The 21,365-nt window shown below is 44.0% G+C and overlaps 1 protein-coding gene across 6 annotated transcripts in view; it reads right to left on the bottom strand.

The window, feature by feature from the left end:
* Positions 1-21,365, bottom strand: part of LOC126273691 (pneumococcal serine-rich repeat protein-like) — a 495,465-nt gene that overhangs the window by 36,915 nt on the left and 437,185 nt on the right. For all 6 annotated transcript variants that reach the window (XM_049977053.1, XM_049977051.1, XM_049977052.1 and 3 more), the window contains exons 2-3: positions 11,822-12,201; positions 8,380-8,564 (exon numbers count right to left, since the gene is read on the bottom strand). In XM_049977053.1, coding sequence (XP_049833010.1) covers positions 8,380-8,564; positions 11,822-12,201 — 565 coding nt within the window. The remainder of the gene's footprint in view (positions 1-8,379; positions 8,565-11,821; positions 12,202-21,365) is intronic.

Here is a 21,365-nt window from a genome sequence, read left to right as displayed (position 1 = left end):
TGGCAGCCACATCCGCCAGTTCGTTTCCCCTAATACCCACGTGCCCCGGCACCCAGCAGAAAGAAACCTCCTTCCCCTGCCGTTGCAGGTGGAGTAGGGCATCATGGATGTTCTGGACGACCGTATCCGCTGGGTACAAGTGTTGAATGGTCTGAAGGGCACTCAGGGAGTCAGAACAGATGAGGAACTTAATACTGGGAACACATCTCATCTGCTCCAATGCCCGCAATATTGCAAACAATTCGGCATCGAGGATGGTAAACACCGCAGGAAGCCGTAACTTGACGACTCGATCAGGGAAAACAACAGCACAACCAACAGTGTCCCCCTGTTTAGAGCCATCTGTGAATACAGGTACATGGTCCGGATGCTGGTTTAAAATATCGTAAAATAAGGAGGTAAAAACAAACGCCGGAGTGCAGTTCCTCCGGTTCTCCGACAAGTCTAAAAGGATGCTGGGCCTCTGGAGCAACCAGGGAGGCAGGCGAGTAAAACCTTGTCGTTGGGGGGCCACACGCTCCACACCAAGGGACTCAAGCAAATGCTTGGCACGAATCCCAAATGGTTTTGTTGCCCTGGGACGACTGGAAAAGAGACGTTCCATAGGCGGTCGGGAAACGGTAGGGTACGCAGGGGAGGTAGGACAGGCAAGTAAATGACACACCCGTCGCACCATGAGGAGTTTCCGCCGGATGGCGAGCGGCGGTTCCCCTGCCTCAGCACACAGGCTGGGGATGGGACTGGTACGGAAGGCACCAGTGGCCAGCCTGATACCCTCATGGTGTACTGCGTCAAGGATCTTCAGATACGAAGGCCTTGCTGACCCATACACGGTGCAAGCATAGTCAAGACGCGATCGGACGAAAGCTCTATAAAACTGCAGCAGACGCGCCCGATCTGCTCCCCAGGACCGATGGCTCAGACACTTCAAAATATTCAGTGCCTTCAGGGCCCGCACCTTGAGGTCTTTAAGGTGAGGCAACCACGACAACTTGGAATCAAAAGTGAGGCCCAGGAACCTCACAGTGTCTCTAAAAGGAAGAACGGTGCCCCTCAGGCGCAATTCAGGGGAGGTAAAAAGACGCCGAGAACGATTAAAATGAACACACACAGATTTGTCTGCAGAAAAGGTAAAACCCGTCTTTGCAGTCCATGCCTCTAAGCGCTTTATCGTAAGCTGTAACTGCCGACTAGCACTGACAAGACTGGAGGAAGAACAGAAAACAACAAAATCGTCCACAAACAAGGAGCATTGGGCAGGACTCCGGATAGTGGACGTGATACTGTTAATAGCAACGGCAAAGAGGGTGACACTTAAAACGCTGCCCTGAGGAACACCATTCTCCTGCACGTACAATTCCGATAGCACATTACCAACCCGATACCGAAAGAGGCGGTGAGAAAGAAAGGACCGAATGAAGATGGGGAGACGGCCACGAAAGCCCCACTCATGGAGTTGATCGAGGATAAGGCGGCGCCAAGTAGTATCATACGCCTTATTAATGTCAAAGAAGACCCCTAGACAATGCTGGTTACGTAGAAAGGCCTGCTGGATGGCGGCCTCAAGCAGGGTCAAGTTGTCTATAGTGGAACGACATCTCCGAAAGCCACACTGAGAGGGGCTAAGGAGCTGCCTGGTCTCGAGCAGCCAAACCAGGCGGCGGTTGACCATGCGTTCCAACGTCTTCCCAACACAGCTCGTCAAGGCAATACTCCGATAACTACTGGGATGCGTTCGGTCCTTCCCTGGTTTGAGGAGGGGAATCAAAATTGCCTCCCTCCACGAGTCAGGGTACGTGCCAGATAACCATATCATATTGAAACAGTTCAGGAGAACTTCCTTGGATGGCAGCGACAGGTGCCGCAGCATGCTGTACCGGATTTGATCATGACCAGGCGCAGTATCATGAGCCACAGACAGCGCAGAATCCAGTTCCCACATTGTGAAGGGGCAATCATAGGGTTCAGAATTTAGAGACCGGAAGTCCAAGTGGCCCCTTTCGACGGCAGTGCGGTAGCGGCAGAAATCTGGATCACAGTTAATAGTGGCGGTAGATTCCGCAAAATGCATGGCCAGTGTCTGGGCAATGTCTCTCGGCAGGGAGACATCCCTGATGCAGCAATGCCATGACAGGTAGCTGGCTGAGTTTCCCGGAAATCCTCCTGATGGCTCCCCATACTTTCGTAGAACTAGTGGAGCGAGAGATGGAATTCAAGAACGATTGCCATGACCGTCGTTTGCTCTCTTTAATCACTCGCCGCGCTCTGGCCCTTGCCACCCGAAAGGCCGCAAGATTGTCAGCTGAGGGATGGCACTTGAAGCGGCGCAGTGCTGCACGGCGGGCGCGAATGGCTGAGTGGCACTCAGTGGTCCACCAAGGGACAGGACGCCTCTTGGGATGACCGGATGATCGTGGGATTGACAATTCAGCAGCATGAGAGATCACGGCTGCAACATGGTCTACCCATTCGTGGACGCTGGCACGGTGTTCCAAAACAGCCAGTTGGCTGAAAAGTGTCCAGTCAGCTCTGCAAAGGTGCCACCGGGGCGGCACTGGTAATGCCACAGCCTCATCCAGGAGGCGAATCCAGAGGGGGAAGTGGTCACTAGAATGGAGGTCAGCTGCAGCCTCCCACAGAGCAGAATCCGCGAGTGCTGGAGAGCAAAAGGAAAGGTCAATAGCCGATGACGATCCGGAAGCAGTACAGAAATGAGTGGGAGCACCAGAGTTGAGGAGGCACAGTTCTTCAGACATCATGACGCTTTCCAGAATGCGACCCCTGGGGCAAGTAGTCGGAGAGCCCCATAAGACATTATGAGCGTTGAAGTCCCCCAGAAGAAGAAATGGGCGAGGGAGTTGGCTAATAAGGTCCGTGAGAGCCTCAGAGTCTATCGCATCTGGAGGTGGTAAATAAACAGAACAGACTGTGAGCCTCCGACCCACAAGAATGTCAACTGCAACTGCTTGCAAGTCGGTGACGAGAGGGAGCTCAGATGAGGGGTGCACATCACGGACAAAAACCGCAACACCACCCTTTGCCCTTTGCCCCGTCAGATCATCTTTTCGATATGCGGTATAGCCGCGTAAAGAAGGAGAATCAGTGGCCCGAAAGTGTGTCTCTTGGAGACATAAGCACAAGGGGCACTCTCGTATGAGGAGTTGTAATTCGGCCACATGCGTCCTGAAACCATTCAGGTTCCACTGTAATATGGGAGCCACTGATCAGGGTGGCTGAACTTTCACCCTGCCTCTGTGCTTTGGAGGAGAGACCGTACTGGCCGGAGATTTATTCCTGGGGCGAGAAGATCGCCCCCGGTCGACATCAATGTCCATAAGATCCGATGACGACCCACGGGAGATGTCAGACAGTACGATGGCATCATCATCGGACCGACGCTGACTAGTCTCCTCAGGTGGCAGAACCTTCATCTTCTGAGGCTTTGTCTTGGGGGGCTTGGAATGCAGAGCCTTGTCAACAGTTGGAGGTTGACTCGCCTGGGCAGAAGGCGCCATATGGGGGGAGGCTGGAAGTACCTCAATGTCAGCAACCACGGCCTTGTCCGATGTAGCGGGGAGAGCCGCAGATTGCAAAACAACCGCAGCAGCACAAGTGCACTGGCAAGCGCAGGTTTTAGTGCTAACACTAGCAACCTCCGTTTGTGTAGCAACAGTGGCCAGTTGTACTGGTTTTTTGAGAGCGGAAGCGAAAGATGTGGAAAACACAGGAGGTTGCATGGCCTTAAAGATCTTCTTGGCCTCACCATAGGGGATGCGCTTAGATGTTTTAATCTCCTGTACCTTCCGCTCTTCGAGATAGATGGGGCAGATCCGGCTCCAGACAGGGTGACTCCCAGAGCAATTCACGCACTTCACAGGCGATGAACAATCGGCTCCGTCATGGGCAGGCTGACCACATTTACCACACGTGGCTATCCCATTGCACCCCAACGTAGTATGCCCAAAGCGCTGACATTTAAAACAGCGCATTGGGTTGGGGAAATATGGCCGTACGGACAAACGTAAGAACCCCGCTTTAACATGCTCCGGGAGTCTCGGGCAACTGAATGTGAGAATAAACGAGTCAGATTTGACGAGGTCCCCATTGACTCGTTTCATAATGTGCTGCACGTCAACAATTCCTTCGTCAGCCCACTCAGATTTTAGCACGTCTATGGGGATATCCACCAAGTCCCTACACATCACAACACCCTTACTATAGTTCAAAGTGGAGTGGAGCTCGGTCTCGACAGCGTACTCTCCTAGACAATTTGCTTTCCGAAGGGCAGCGACTTGACGGGAACTAGAAGTTTCAACTAACAGAGTCCCATTGCGCAGTCGCTTTACAGATTTCAGTGTTCCTGCAATTCCCTCAAGACCCTTGTGGATGTAAAAGGGAGAAACCCTCTCAAAGCTACCCTCCTTCCTTTTAATAATCAAAAACACATTCTGATTATCAGCATGTGCTCCGTTACTACATTCTGTTAAACCTCTAGCAACACCAGGCGCTGGAGGACTCGCAGCGCGAAGCTGCTTTTTTCGATTGGGTGTGTTTTCCTACCAGCGGCCCACCCAAGCCACTGGTAGGGGGAAATGTAGAGGTCGAAGGGTCCATTGTGGTCCCACGAGCAGCTAGGGAACTAAAAGTCCGCTCAGACAGAGCCCCGCGTGCCTGAGTAAGCCTTATACAACTGGGGTGCGGCAGGTGCCCCAGAGGTTGCCCGCTTGCGACTGTTCCACCCCAACAGCCATGCATCTTCTAGGCGCGGAGCACACCGAAAGATTGAGGGGTTTTTATAGAGGTTGGCCTTCCTCGCAATCCAGGCGGTCAAGCCAAGATTACCATTCCCCGCAGCACACAACATTTCACCGCCGCGCCGTACGGTGGTCGCTGAAGCATGTCCGGGGGTTACGGTGACAGGACACTGGCGGCGCAGACCAGTCCCCAGCTCAGGACCCCGGGGTCGCCAAGCCCGTACTCAGCAAGTGAATGCTGAGCCCCTGGGGGCACTACCACTGTTGCTTTATACAACCTGCAATGTTACATATGCCTTCGAACACAATGCATGAGATTTTCATATTCTCTTGCACACGCACCATGCAAACTTTAATCCTACAGAAAAAATGAACAAACTTTTTTGTAGGAAATTTAGTATAGTTAAATTTTGTATTGGGTTACGTTTTTGATAGAGGCTGTAGTTTGAGTTATTAAAGAAAAACTTACAAATGTGACCATCAAACACACGCCCCCACTCTCACACTTGGCACTGACCAGTCGAAATTTCTAGTATGTTGCTCTTGGTACTCCCTCCTACCACTGTAAAAAATTTTGCGACTGCATAAATTATTTCCCTCATTCAACCTTTTCTGGTCTTCACTGACCTGCCTTATTGCGCCACCAGCTTAGTCAAGCACTTACGAACTGTAAAACTGATGTCTATGAAAATTTACCAAACAATTTTCGTACAGTGGTAGGGGAGAGTGCCACAATCATCATGCTAGAGAGCCTGACGCAAGGAATAAGTGTGTTTGAAGGTCACCTTTGTACGTGTTTCTTGAATAACTCGAGAACAATGACCTCCTGCAAAAATGTATTCCAGCACAAGCTTTAACTACATTCAATTTCCAGAAGGTCTGCTCATTTTTTCTGTAGGACTAATAGTCTACACAGGGTAAGCGAGAGAATACGAGAATCTCTAACGTGGTTTAGAAGGCAAAATATAGCAACAGTGGTAGAGGCAGATTAATCACCTGCACATGTGGTAATATGAATAGATTTTGCTAAATTCCTTGCCATTAAATAAATGTAATACACATTTGGTAGAAAGTTGAAATACACACACACCAAGGAAAGTTTTGCATCAGGATCATAGACGTTGACTGTGGATATTGTATCACAGACTTTGTCTGTTTGACTGTTCAGAGATGCCACTAAACTCGCCGAAAGATGTAAACAACCATGCATGAGCAGCGTGTATTAGACGGAGGGGGTCCGACAGCCAATCAGTTCCAGTCATTCTACCAGGAAGGAGGTACATGGCTCGTATTGTCTGTAGTTCAACTATGCCTAGTCAGTCAATACTTCAGTTCGATCACGTCCGCATTGTTACTTTGTGCCAGGAAGAGCTCTCAACATGTGAAGTGTCCAGGTGTCTCAGGGTGAACCAAAGCAGTGTTGTTTGGACATTTAGGAGGTACAGAGAGATAGGAACTGTCGATGACATGCCTCGAAGCCACTCAAGGGCTACTACTGCAATGGATGACTGCTACCTACGGGTTATGGCTCAGAGGAATTCTGACAGCAACGCCAAATGTTCAATAATGCTTTTCGTGCAGCCACAAGACATCACATTATGACTCAAACCGGGCGCAATAGGCTGCTTGATGCACAATTTCACTCCTGACATCCATGGCAAAGTTCCGTCTTTTCAACAACACCACCATGCAGCACAGTACAGATGGGCCCAACAATATGCCGAATGGAATGCCCAGGATTGGCATCATGTTCTCTTCACCGACGAGTGTCGCATATGCCTTCAACCAGACAATCGCCGGAGATGTATTTGGAGGCAACCTTGTCAGGCTGAATGCCTTAGACACACTGTCCAGTAAGCGCAGCAAGGTGGAGGTTCAAATGGCTCTAAGCACTATGGGACTTAACATCCGAGGTCATCAGTCCCCTAGACTTAGAACTACCTAAACCTAACCAATCTAAGGACAGAACACACACATCCATGCCCGAGGCATGATTCTAACCTGCAACCGCAGCAGCAATGCAGTTCTGGACTGAAGCACCTAGAACCACTCGGCCACAGCAGCCAGCCAAGGTGGAGGTTCCCTGCTGTTTAGGGGTGGCTTTATGTGGGGCGGACATACGCCGCTGGTGGTCATAGAGGGTGCCGTAACAGCTGTACAATATGTGAATGTCATCCTCTGGCTTATAGTGCAACCACATCAGCAGCATATTGGCGAGGCATTCGTCTTCATGGATGACATCTTATGAATGACTTCCTTCAGGATAACAAAACAGCTCAACTAGAGTGGCCAGTATTCTCCAGATATGAACCGTATCAAATATGCCTGGGATAGATTGAAAAGGGCTGTTTATGGATGACGTGACCCACCAGCCAATCTGAGGGATCTATGCAGAATCGCCATTGAGGAGTGGGCCAATCTGGACCAAGAGTGCCTTGATGAACTTGTAGATAGTATGCCAAGAATACTACAGGCATGCATCAATGGAAGACGACATGCTACTGGGTATTAGAGTTACCAGTGTGTACAGTAATCTGGACCACCACTCTGAAGGTCTCACTGTATGGTGGTACAACATGCAATGTGTGCTTTTCATGAGCAATAAAAAGGACAGAAATAGTGTTTATGTTGATCTCTATTCCAATTTTCTCTACAGGTTCCGGAACATTCAGAACAGCATGATGCAAACCTTTATGTGTTTTTTATTTATTTTTATCTTGTAGCTACTACCTCCTACTGTTAACGATTTTAACTTTCGTTTAATGACTGTTACAAATCTTATTGGACACTGAAGACAACTGGTCTCTCATATCTAACAGCCTAAGTAGTTCAAATTAACATTGTAACAGTATTTCTCAAGGGTTGTGCAGGGCTGCTATAAACGATTCATACATTTTCCCAAGTATTGCTTGCATAAATATGACTGATCCACAAATGGCACTGTAAACTCATCAAGTCTGCAATTTGTTTTAGCAAATATTCTACAAGTCTCTCTCTGGCCACACAACACACATCCAAACAGTAGTCAAGTTCATTCCATACCTTACGTAGCAGCATCCTGTTAATGGTCCTCACAGCAGCACTGATGTGCAATAATCTGTTCCAATAATCTTGGCAGTGGGGTTGTGTAACAACCGTCTATAATGTACTGCTAAGGGAGGAAGTGACAAAGCTTTAGGTAAGGTGACCTGAGGGGGCAAGCAAACAGTTTCACATCATCTTCACCATTATACCCAAACCAGTCATGCAAAAGATCATCATTTAGGTAGCGATGAGCATCAGTGCACCTCTGTGGTAGAACCCCTTCTTGTTGGAAGATGTAATTTTTGGAATTAGCAGTCAGTTGTGGAAACAACCACAACTGCAACTTATCAAAATAAGCGGAACCCGTCACAGTTTTCTCACATAAGAAAACAGCCCATATACCTTTGTCGTCATTTTGTCAAGGCACTACACTCTTAACATTGACTGGTGGCCACAGTGCAAAATTCACGAGTTTGCAGTTCTATTCTTGCAGAAATCATATTTGTACTTTTAAAACCTTGGGAAAGAAATAACTCTGACGATGAATGAACCATTTATAGTAGCCCTGCATTATTAGCTGAATACCAGTGCAACAACTCACCTCTGGTATCCGAGGTTTCTTACGGTCGCTGCTGTCACTATCGCTACTAGGTCTCTTGCGAGATGCTGCTGGACTTTCAGGCTGCTTGACGGATACTGTCTCAACAATTTTCTCCATGCCTGCATCTTCATCATCTAGTTCCTCCTTAAGCTCTTGCTTTAATTCCACAGGTTTTGCAGTGTTTTCTGAAACAAAGAAATAATTATGACATTTTGTAGAAATTATAAACAAACTGATCTTGGGTTTCTAGAACCAAGAAAGATTACAAATAATCATTTACTTTAAGATCTTTCTCTTACGACCAGGGAGGCTAATGACACACGTAACTACTGATGCAAGATCAGTCCTTACAAAATCTGCAGGGAAGGGTTAATATCCCCTTGAGGCGAAAATTGTTCTCTCTCCAATATTAAGTCACTCTCCTTAACAATGGCCATGAGCTATTACAATATGATTTCATGAATAATGGTAAGGTGTCGAGTCATGACATGCAGAATTCCAAAGCTTGTCACAAAACCAAGAAGAGGTAGCGGAATTTTTTTTATTTTTTATTTGTGGATATAAACTGCGAATTTCCCTCTTACTAATTGTTCTATGATAACAAAATGATGAATCCTGTCTCCTGGTACTGGTGACACCAATGAAATATTCTACTACTGCCTGGGCAGAGTGTAATCATTGAAGCAATAACAGGATAAATACCTCTTATTTCCACCTAAAATGCTCATAGTGGTCTCTTATTCAGCACAAGATTTGATGAAAAAAAAAATCTACTGTACTATCAGACTACTGTCAAACTTCACTGATACTTCTTCAATAAAGTAGAAGCAATTTGACTAACAGCACAAACTCTGTGTGTGTGTGTGTGTGTGTGTGTGTGTGTGTGTGTGTGTGTGTGTGGAGGGGGAGTAGTGAGGGCACAGCATGTTATGTGCACTACCATTACCATATAAAATACAAGTTTTTTTTTCAGTATGAAGTCCCTGAATGAAAAAGGATTACTGAATTTAAGAAGTTCTGTTTTATAACGTATATAGAAATAATAATTATGTAAAACTAAAAACATGTCATTATAAATCAAAAGAAAACTAATTGTCAATTACTGCATATGAAATTAATTTTAAGCTGTTAATTTGTCTATGTTTGAAATCATAAATCCTACACAATGAAAATTGTTTCCTGGATTAATAAATAAATCAATCAATAAAATATTCTTTAAAGGAGAACTAAATAAAAAGTTTTATGGGAGGAGAGAACATCTTGGTAAAGTTCTTCACTGGAAGGACACATACTAGGAACACACAAAATTGCTAGTGGGTAATGTACTAAGCAACTGGAGGGAAGTCATATCTTCACCCTCAGAACTAAGAAAATACAAATATAATGTGAGAGTCAAAATACAGTAAGTGTCATAAAATATAAGGTCAGTGCACAAGTTTGTAGTGTTTCTGTTTTGCATGTTGGTAGTCTGGGTGTTACGGGTCTATTTAATGATTGTCATTGTTTATTTGTAATTCACTGTTGATATTTGATTTTACATATTGTAATTTAGTCATTTGGAGATAGTGTGTGGAGTTGTGGACGCTAGAAAATGGAGTGTCAAGTGGAAAAATCTGAACATTTCCAACATATTCTTTATTTGACTTCAATACAGGGGTGACAGCAGCAGAGGCAGCCAGGAACATTTGCACCATGTATGGGTGTCATGCCATTTAACAAAGCATGGCAAGAAAATGATTTCCTTCTTTTAAGAAGGGTTATTTTGATGTTAGTGACTCTCCACATTGAGAAAGACCTTCAAGGTTTGATGAAGGTCATTTAAATGCATTAATCCACCTCATTATGGAACAGCGATGGTGTGTTGTACTACAGACAGTTTCCCCAAGATGTAACCACCACTACTGACATTTATTGTCAAAGTCTGTGACATCTCAGACGCAATCCAAGGACAATGACCACGAAGACTGCACGAAGTGGATCTACGCTACAGTAACACCTGCCCACATTCTGCTACATTGACAAGAAACGCTATACAGAAGTTTGATTGGAAAGTCATTTGGGACATCCACCTTATTGACATGATATTGTGCACTCAGATTTTCACCTCTTCCACTCTCTAACCAATACCCTTCAATGAACTTCCACATGAAAATACGCTTCTAACATGGCGCCATGTGTTCTTCGTCTGATTTCTACTGCCGCGGGAACAAAAAGTTATCCCAACATTGGCAGACTGTTGCACATAGTGAAGGAGAATATATTAGTGATGGCTACAGTATGTTATGTGTAAATGCTGTGTTCATTAAAAGTTATGGAAAAAATGCTAAAAAGTTAGAGAGATTTATTTAGAATAGAACAATACGAATCCTTAAACCTAAAAAGAAATGTATGTGAAATAATTTACTTTATAGGGCACAGCATAATCACCAAATGGTTACAAATTTTCCTTGAACATCATTTACACACTAGTTTTGGAAATTCATATTTCCATTATTGATGCTGTATGAGCAAGTGGTATGAGTTCATGATACATGTAAGTACAACTGCTATACATTCTTGACAAAACCCACTCCATCCTGTGGTCAGTGCTCATTTCAATCATAGCATCAAGTGGGTTTTGTGCTGGCTCTTATAGTTGATTTGAAGTCATTCTGACAAATCACACATGCTTTCATAACAACAATATAAATTTCCGAAATTGGTCTGAGACTAAAGTTGAAAGACAAACTTTATCTGTTGGATGGAGCTTCTTACCTTACAAAATGTGTTATATGGATTATACAGCTATGGACCAAAGGCAAGCATCTACAATCAGGTACAGAATAAAAAAACTGCTATAATTTTCTACAGCACAGTTTCCAACTATTCTGTCAGGTAAAGCTGTAGCCAACACTGGATTTTTATCTTATTTGTTGAAATGTCTCCATTGTATTGATCATAAAATAAATGTTAGAAACAATTTTTGTGGTATTCTGGGCAGTGGCAACTACTCACTTGTTTTAAGAGTGGATAATGGGAATGAAGATTAGGGATTTAACATCCTGTCACTGACAATGTCTTTAGACGTGGAGTAAAAGTCAAGCTGCTAAGAGAATTGGTCATACATTTTTCAAACGAATCATCCTGGCATCCACTACGAGAAATCTTCAAAAAGCGTGAATCTGTATGACCATTTGAAAATTGGTAGCCCACTACTCTAACTATACTGTCATCTGACTGACTGTGCAGAAGGGCTAATTTAAGTGAAAGGGGGCTGAAAAAGTGAAGAGGAGGAAGGGAGAGTTATGAATGAGTAAACTGGAAATAAATGACAATTATAATGCAAAAAATTTTGTGTCATACTACAAAATGTTATTGCTGTAAAGACAAAGTGGCAAAAACATAATATTACTGAACTTGTTACATGACTCGGGGAGAAAAAGAGTAAGTTACTGTCCCATACCTGTACTGCTGTTGCTGCTGCAGTTACTGATGGCAGCCGAGATGGAGGCAGCGATGCCACCACTGGCAGTGGTGGCAGCAGCAGCGGTGGCAGTGCTGGTGCTGGTGGTGGAGGTGTTGGTGATAGAGTTGGTAAGAGCTGTGGTGCTTCTGGCAGTGGTGGACACACTGTTGCTGTTTTTAGCAGTCTTGGTGTCAATAGTTATCCTCGCAGTAGGAGAGGCAACGGCACTATTGACAATCGAAGCCTTTCTGTCTGCTCCAATTACAAGGTCAATAGCTTCATCAGATGCAGCTGAGGCTGCTGCGTTCTCCGAGATGACTGCTCCTGCAGCTGCCTCCAGCTTGCACTCCTCATCCATGACGTGCATCTTGTTGAGGCTGCAAAAAAAAAAAAAAAACTTCTTGTTACATTTGTTTCATTGCTGCCAACTGCACTAACAAGCACAAAGTGAGAGAGAGGGGGGAGTTGGAACAGAAGAGAAAGGCCACCACTTTTTCTAAATTCACTATCTCTTCTTGAAAGTAATTCAGAGTAATAAGTCTGATATCATTGAATGATAACTTTGGATATTATTCTTATAAAGAACTTACGAAAACTAAAAGCTGAACAATCAGCTGGGATTTAAAAACAGCTCCTCTCATATCAGTGCCCCGTCAATGTCTTTACTCCTGCAGCATGTTGTATCTGTATTGTGTGGTTATCTAACGAGTATGTGTGATGTGTAATATTACTTTGAGCATGGAAGTGAAATGAAACTACAAAGCGAAACCCAGTTTGTCAGCAGATAGGGAACCACACTAATAGCACCAAAATTGAGCTGTCAGTTGATTCAATCACCATCAACTGTGTCACTTGTGATTCTTAATATTTGTCTGGTGACACACACAAGGTATGCCCTCAGGTGAGCATCCAGGTTTACTATTCCACTCTTGTGAGCAATGTTTCAACGTCAGAAGTACTCTTCAGAACCAGCTGCTGTGAATGAAGGTCTACAATGTGTTCTCTGCCAAACTTTCACTCCATGAGAGACTATGGAGTATCCTCCTCTGATCAGACTGTTTTTTTGAGATGTAGAGTTCATTTTAAAGCATGATTAAAACAGACTACACCCTACTTGTTTGAGGAGTGCAACAGTGATTTATTTATTTTTCCATGTATCATTATCTGTATTTCCATTTATTTGCTTTCCAGGTTCTGTGAAATCATGAGCCAGAGGTTCTTCATCATTCAATGAGTTAGCACATAGTTTACAGAATGGCAGTTATAAAATATATAAACAAAATAAATTGAAGAATCAATAAAATACCAAAAATACACAAAAAGTATACAAAAAATAACACATTACAGAGAAAAATTCTCCTGGATGCATATTGAAAATTTAACCTTCTGAATAGAACACATCTTTCCGTACAATGCTTAAGGAAGTGTAATCCAAGTGGACATTGTTTTTCTAACAACTGTTTGCTGAATGAATGTTGTAGTTTCTTCTAAATATGTCAATAATGTCAACAACAAATCCTACAAACAGGAGTGGCAGGGTTAGAAGTCCGAGACACCTGAACAATCACCTACATGAAGTTCATGAACTGGCCTGGCGTATCTACCTGACTGTCATTTCCTAGCCTAAGAATATACTTTGCAAGTGCACAGAGTTGTCCCAGAATACAATACCATAGGATACGGGTTTTCAAACCGTGCACTGTGGTTCCCAGGAGTATCACAGCCTTACACTAGGCACACTGTGGTTGTTTCATAAAAATAATAGCTATTTGTTATCTGAATAAAGGAGCAATGTGTGTATCAGGAGTGATATCTAGCATTTCTGTGCATAACTGTTGTTACTATGACAGTGAGGTAGATTGCAATATAGTACTATGGAAGAAAATGTTGGATGGTTAACATGTACATTACCTTTCTCTCGCTCTTCACAGGGTTTAGAAGAAAATAAGTGTCAACTGAGCAAATAACTGAAGTCAGTTTTTGTGGATCTAACTGAACTCTGATTATCTTCTGAATTTCCAGAAGCGGCAATCAACACGACTGTACCAATGATCCTTTCAGTACATACTGTATCTTCCATCAGTATTTACCCTCCAGAACAAGAGAAGTTCACTGATATTTCGTCAGACTCCACACTGAAATATAAGTTCACTTTCTCATCACTGCTTGAGGTTTGTAGCTTGGTGATGCAGGAGAATCCACAATTAGGTAACAAGGTTCTACAAGTTTCGAGTTTCGATACTTTTTCAACATCCTATTGTTGTGAAGTATAGGCCACCATCAACACGAGATATATATTGCAAATAAATGTGTGTGAAAGAGATGCATGTTGCAGTTTTCAACTTTCTCAGAGATGTGAAGAAATGATGATGAAGATGCAAGTTCATTCTTCCCATTAGTTTCGTTGCACGAATAAGACGTAGAAACATTAAATGTTGATTAAAATATGTTATGTAAATCGTTGATAAAGAAATAGCTACAATCATTCGTTGTTTTCCGAAAGTCCAGTTTACTTGCCCCACACTAAGTCAAATGTCATGAGCATTTACATTGCATTCCACATTTTTCACAATAATGTTTGTTTCATGTGCAAGGAGAATTTTTTAAAATCATCATTCATGTTTAGTGACATAACTGATAACCACTGCCTGACAATAAGAAGTGAAGCACCCAGAAACAGAGGAGGAAACAAAATGTAATTTCACAGGTTGAGAAGGTTTGCAATGTTATTGCAGTGATTACAAAATCGAGCCAAACTGACAAAGAAATAACTTAACAGTACGGTGTTCCTCCTCCTTTGGCCTGTATTCATACATTGTTCTGGTTGGGACCCGTGTCAAAGTCATTGCATGCTCTATTGTAATTCACCTTTGATATCTTGGATATTGGCACCGACACGGAATTGATGTCCAAGCTAGACCTACACTTGCACTATTGGGGACAGATCTGGTGTACTGCTGGCCACACAGGAGCACCACAGTAACACAATAACTGTTCACAGAGGCACATCCCATGTGTGCATGAGCAATGAACTGTTGCACCACGATAAATGAGAACACAGGTTATCAGTAAGGTACTGACATGACACTTTCCACAATTACTACCAGCCGTGATCTGCAGTCATACCTGACGCCATGCCATGCCCCCCCCCCCCCCCCACCACTACCACCATAATGCCAGGAGTTAACACCACTGCTCCTCACCAAGGTGAGACATTGGGGAAGAGTCATAACTCTCCCGAGGTCACCACCACGCGCTCTGATGACAGTCATACAGAGTAGTGCCAAAATGTGATGCTACTCATCGCCAGCCCATGCTTCCTAATTGCAGCACCAGTCTAAACACAGCCATTTGTATTATAGTGTGGTGTTACTGGCTGCCTGTGCACGATATGGTAAGTCCGTCTTCTGGCTACTGTTAGTCTCCGACCAATGGTGCATGATGATACATAATGTTATAGGGAATATGTTACCTGCTCTCAGACAACAATCGAAAACGTGAAAGTACTACAATCTGTTCAGCGCACAGTACAGCGAACCTTGTTACGTTCTGGCATGGTTGATTGGAATCTTGGCGACAATATCACAGCTCCTTTGTTCCCATGCAATCCGACATCGGGTGCATCCAAATGCCTCACAAATCACCACACTGCACGATTCGAACTGCTGGCCAAATAGAGACCATTATGCGGCCCCTTAAACACTGTCGGAAGCTGATAATGCTGCTTTCTGTGAGTATGCAGCAACTCCGTTTCTTTCGCAGTAATCACTCACCCTCTGGCACAGTCCATGCCTCCTTATTTACCCCACCACAACGGATAACAACACTAAAAATAAACAATACTAATGCCCTCTTGCAGGTATTCTACTTGTCACGGAGCATTGCAATTCTAGTTGTTCACATACCTGCTGACGGTGGAAAAACATGCTAAATTACGTTGAGATCTGCGTGCTTCACTTCTTTTTTCAAGCAGTGAAGAAAATTTGTGAATCCAGAACAAATCCCTGTTTAACTTCCACTTTAAAAGACCCCATTAGAGTCTACCTCTACAGCCACATCTACACCTATATGGATACTATGCCAATCACGCTTAAGTGCCTGGCAGACAGATCACGGAACCACCTTCAGAATAATTATTATTCCGCTCTTAGACAGCGCACAGAAAAAAAACTAACGCCTATATCTTTCCCTGCGAGCTCTGATTTCCCTATTTTATTATGATGATTGTTTCTCCCTATGTAGGTCAGCATCAACAAAATATTTTCACATCCGGAGGAGAAAGTTGGCGACTGAATTTTTGTGAGAAGATCCCATGGCAAAGAGAAATGCCTTTATTTTAATGATGTCCACCTCCAATCCTGTATCAGCGACACTCTCACCCCTTTTCCTCGATAGTATAAAACATGCTGCCCTTCTTTGGGCTTTCTACATCTACATCTACATCCGTACTCCGCAAGCCACCTGACGGTGTGTGGCGGAGGGTACCCTGAGTACCTCTATCGGTTCTCCCTTCTATTCCAGTCTCGTATTGTACGTGGAAAGAAGGATTGTCGGTATGCTTTCTCAGTGTACTCTTCCCAATCTGATGACACTGGATGGCTAACTTCTGCTTCATTCTTTCCAGGTTTGAAGGGAACCATTTCTGAGCTGCTTCCCTAATCCCACAATGTTCCAACTTATGCAAAAGTTCCACACAACCATATGCTTTCGTTAAATATACATGTACCTACAGTCTTCAATCTTTTTCTGTGGCTTATCATGTCCTGGAGCCAAATTGTGAGTGTAACAACAAGTTATACTGGGTGTTACAAAAGGGTATGGCCAGACTTCCAGGAAACATTCCTCACACACAAATAAAGAAAAGATATGTGGACATGTGTCCGGAAATGCTTAATTTCCATGTTAGAGCTCATTTTAGTTTCTTCCACCTATGCTCAATGGAGTACGTTGTCATGGTTTCATACGGGATACTCTACCTATGCTGTTAGAACATGTGCCTTTACAAGTACGACATAAGAAATGGTTCACGCACGATGAAGCTCCTGCACATTTCAATCGAAGTGTTCGTACAATTCTCAACAACAGATTCGGTGACCGATGGATTGGTAGAGGCGGACCAATTCCATGGCCTCCGCGCTCTCCTGACCTCAACCCTCTTGACTTTCATTTATGGGGGCATTTGAAAGCTCTCGTTTACACAACCCCGGTACCAAATGTAGAGACTCTTCGTACTCGTATTGTGGACGGCTCTGATACAATACGTCATTCTCCAGGGCTGCATCAGCGATTCCGTGCGACAGAGGGTGGATGCACGTATCCTCGCTAACGGAGGACATTTTGAACATTTCCTGTAACAAAGTGTTTGAAGTCACGCTGGTACGTTCTGTTGCTGTGTGTTTACATCCCATGATTAATGTGATTTGAAGAGAAGTAATAAAATGAGCTCTAACATGGAAAGTAAGGGTTTCCGGACACATGTCCACATATTTTCTTTCTTTGTGTGTGAGGAATGTTTCCTGAAAGTTTGGCCGTACCTTTTTGTAACACCCTGTATGTATTGAGATGTGCCACTACTGCCATTCTAAAAATAAAAAATAAAAATAAAAAAGACACTGGTAACAGATAAAATGGCGGGTAATTGCCCACATTATCTCTTTCTATTAGTTCACTCTGTTTAGTCGACTAAGTCAAGACATACAAGAAACTAGGGAAGTGACTCCCGGCTCTGGCAGAGCGGCCCACAGTGAAAGTGGAGGGGTCTGCGGCAGCTCTGCTCGCCAAGGTCGGGCACGCTGCGGACTCGCGACCCACTTTCGCGGCGTGTGAGCGGCCACGTGGGGCCGGCCTTGACCCGCTCTGGCCACCAGCCGTGCTCGCGTCGCCGCGGAACCCGGTTCGAGCTCCGCGAGGGCCGCTGCCCGGCCTATGTTTACAATACCGGTCTCATACTCTGAATAAGCGGGGTCCAAATACCCGTGCGGCTATCGTTCCTTAGTTTTCCTAGATTGTTTCTTAAACAAAGGTATTTTTATTAATAATACGCCGTCTTCTCTCACAATATTTTATTTTTCTGTTAATTCCAAAATGTTTTTGACCTTTAATTCCGTTCCCAAGTACTACATTGACGTTCTTGGGCGCTGTATGTACCGGGTGATTAAAAAGTCAGTATAAATTTGAAAACTTAGTAAACCACGGAATAATGTAGATAGAGAGGTAAAAATTGACACACATGCTTGGAATGACATGGGGTTTTATTAGAACGAAAAAGAAGTTCACAAAATGTCAGACAGATGGCGCGTGAAATCTTGCGCGTCGTTTGGTGGTGATCGTGTGCTCAGCCGCCACTTTCGTCATGCTTGGCGTCCCAGGTCCCCACACCTCAGTCCGTGCGATTATTGGCTTTGGGGTTACCTGAAGAAGCAAGTGTGATCGACCAACATCTCTAGGGATGCTGAAAGCCAACATCCGACGCCAATGCCTCACCGTAACTCCGGACATGCTTTACAGTGCTGTACACAACATTATTCCTCGACTACAGCTATTGTTTAGGAATGATAGTGGAAACGTTGAGCATTTCCTGTAAAGAGCATCATCTTTGCTTTGTCTTACTTTGTTATGCTAATTATTGCTATTCTTATCAGATGAAGCGCCATCTGTCAGCATTTTTTTGAACTTTTGTATTTTTTTGGTTCTAATAAAACCCCATGCCATTTTAAGTATGTGTGTCAATTTGTACCTTTCTATCTTCATTATTCCGTGATTTATTCAGTTTTCAAATTTATACTGACTTTTTGATCACCTGGTATTTCCATTTAACACCATTTCTGAAATAGAAGTAAATGTACCTCCCAGATCTCCAAAGTAGTTCTCGGGAAAAGGAGTTTTACTGCGGAATGTGTTACACGTATGCAGAACAGTAAAATCTTGAGACCGAATATAGCGTATTACTACTTAAAATACGCCTAATCTAGAAGCTACAGACACTGACAGATCATGGCGAAACGCCTGTTAACAACTTATTCTAACTGGACGGAAAGTCAAGGTGAAAATGTATCAAAGTACACGCCTGCGCATAGACTTTTTCGTTCTCATCCCTCATTGCCGGCCGGAGTGGCCGAACGGTTCTAGGCGCTACAGTCTACGGTCGCAGGTTCGAATGCTGCCACGGGCATGGATGTGTGTGATGTCCTTAGGCTAGTTAGGTTTAAGCACTTCTAAGTTATAGGGGACTGATGACCTCAGAAGTTAAGTCCCATAGTGCTCAAAGCAATTTGAACCATTTTTCATCCCTCATTCTTTTATTTCTTCGCTATGATCTAGCTGCAGAGCAGTATTTCCATTTCCTGAAAGCTCCTGCATAAAACACGCAGCGTAATTGTGAGGGGAAATGTATCACATTATATGCGCATACATAAAAAGTACACTGTATCATCGAAAGTATGCATGGCTTCGTACGTCGACTAGTTATTAGATGTTAGTTCAGTAACTAATGCATCAGGGACGTTTCAACCCTTCTAAAGCTGCCCAAGTCGACTGCTGGTGATGGGATTGTGAAGCGCAAACTGCTAAACCAAGACTTCCTTTCAGGGAGTTAAGAGTAGGATACAGTAGTCGAGCAGCTCGTCGTTAAGCCACACATTTCTGTAGTGAGTGCTAAGTGATGCCTGAGGTGGCGTAAACAGCGACGCCACTGGGCGGCGGATGGTTGGAAACGAGTTATTTGGGATGATGGCTCACACTATACACTGTGGCAATCCGATGGAGGCGTTTGGGTTTGGCGAATGCCTGGAGCCTGGAGAACACTACCTGCCATCACGTGTTGTGCTAACAGTTAAGCGGGGAAGAGGTGTAGTTACGAGGCGGCGTTTGAAAAGTCCGTGCAAAGTCCGAGAGATGCCACTACCGGCGCGTATAGAGGTCATGTTTAATTATGAGCATCTTCGGAAAGAACGCACACCAAGTTTCAGCCATACTGGTCTATTTCTTGGTGTTTGGCATTCGTGTGAATCAAGAAAGTCGCGTGATTGTCAAAAAATGGACGAAAAATAATTTCGTGTGGTAATTAAACATTACTTTATGAAAGGCAAAATGCCTCAGGAGACTAATGAGAAGCTTGATAAACATTACGGTGAATCTGCACCTTCGATTAGAACAGTTTATAAGTGGTTTCCAAATTTTCGGAGTGGCCATATGGGCACAAGTGATGCTGAACGTTCTGGACCCCTGTGGAGGTTAAGACTCCGGAAATCATTGATAAAATCCATGATATGGTGATGGATGACAAGAGTTAAGGTGCGTTAGATTGCTAGTACTGTGGGCACCTCGAATGAACGGGTACATAATATTTTGCATAAACATTTGGACATATGAAAGCTATTCGCAAGATGGGTTCCGCGATTGCTCTCGCTTGACCAAAAAAGGAGTCGTGCGAAGTGTTGCAAGGATGGATTGCAGCTGTTCAGGAAGAATCCGCAGGACTTAAAGCGTCGTTTCGTTTCGTCACGTCACTGTCGATGAAACATGCATACATTACTATACTCCTGAGACCAAATAACAATTTAGACAATGGGTTACCGAGGGAGAATCTGCACCAAAAAAGGCGAAGACCATTCCTTCGGCCGGAAAGGTAATGCCGACTGTCTTTTGGGATTCACAAAGGATAATCCTCATCGAATATCCAGAAAAGGGTAAAACTATTAAAGGTGCATATTATTCATCGTTATTGGACCGTTTGGAAACCGAGCTGCAAGAAAAACGCCGGCGATTGGACTGCAAAAATGTATTTTTCCATCACGACAATGCACCAGCACACACCACAGCAGTTGTCGCAAAATTAATGGAAATAGGATTCCAACTGGTTTCACATCCTCCCTATTCTCTAGACTTGCTCCCTCGGACTGAAGAAAAGGCTGGCGGGACAAAGATTTTATTCAAACGAGGAAGCGATTGCAGCAACTAACAGCTATTTTTCAGACTTGGACAATTCCTATTATTCGGAAGGGATTAACAAATTAGAACAGCGTTGGACGAAGTGTATAAGTCTAAAAGGAGACTATGTCGAAAAATAAAAAAGGTTTACCCGAAACACATAAGTAGTTTTTATTTTTCACAGACTTTTCAAACGCCCCTCGTGCAATATGAGCAAGCCTTATTGCAATTAAGAAAGCGCTAATTGTTGAAGGATATGAACACATTTTATAGCATTGCGTTCTGCGAATAGTATAGGAAAAGCTCGGAGATGACCACTTTTATCAGCTTGGGAATACAGAATATCATAAAGCAGCACATGTGAGAGTGGTTTGCGGCAATAACATTCCTCTGTTTTTCTCTTCTTATTTTTTGTTTGCCTGTCCTGAGTCCCGATATATTGGAACACCTCTGGGATGAGTTAGAGCGTACGTCGACTTCGCTCCAGATTCTCGGCTCTTGAGGAAAAGTGGACTGCCGTTCTCCCACAGACGTTCAAACACCTCGCGGTAAGTGTCCCCAGCAGAGTTCAAGCCGACATATTGGCGAAGGTTGTATAGATCTGTATAGATTC

This window comes from Schistocerca gregaria, chromosome 1 (genome assembly GCF_023897955.1).
Source record: "Schistocerca gregaria isolate iqSchGreg1 chromosome 1, iqSchGreg1.2, whole genome shotgun sequence".
Taxonomy (NCBI): domain Eukaryota; kingdom Metazoa; phylum Arthropoda; class Insecta; order Orthoptera; family Acrididae; genus Schistocerca; species Schistocerca gregaria.
Note: the sequence above shows the minus strand (reverse complement) of the source record. Positions and strands in the feature narration are given on the sequence as shown.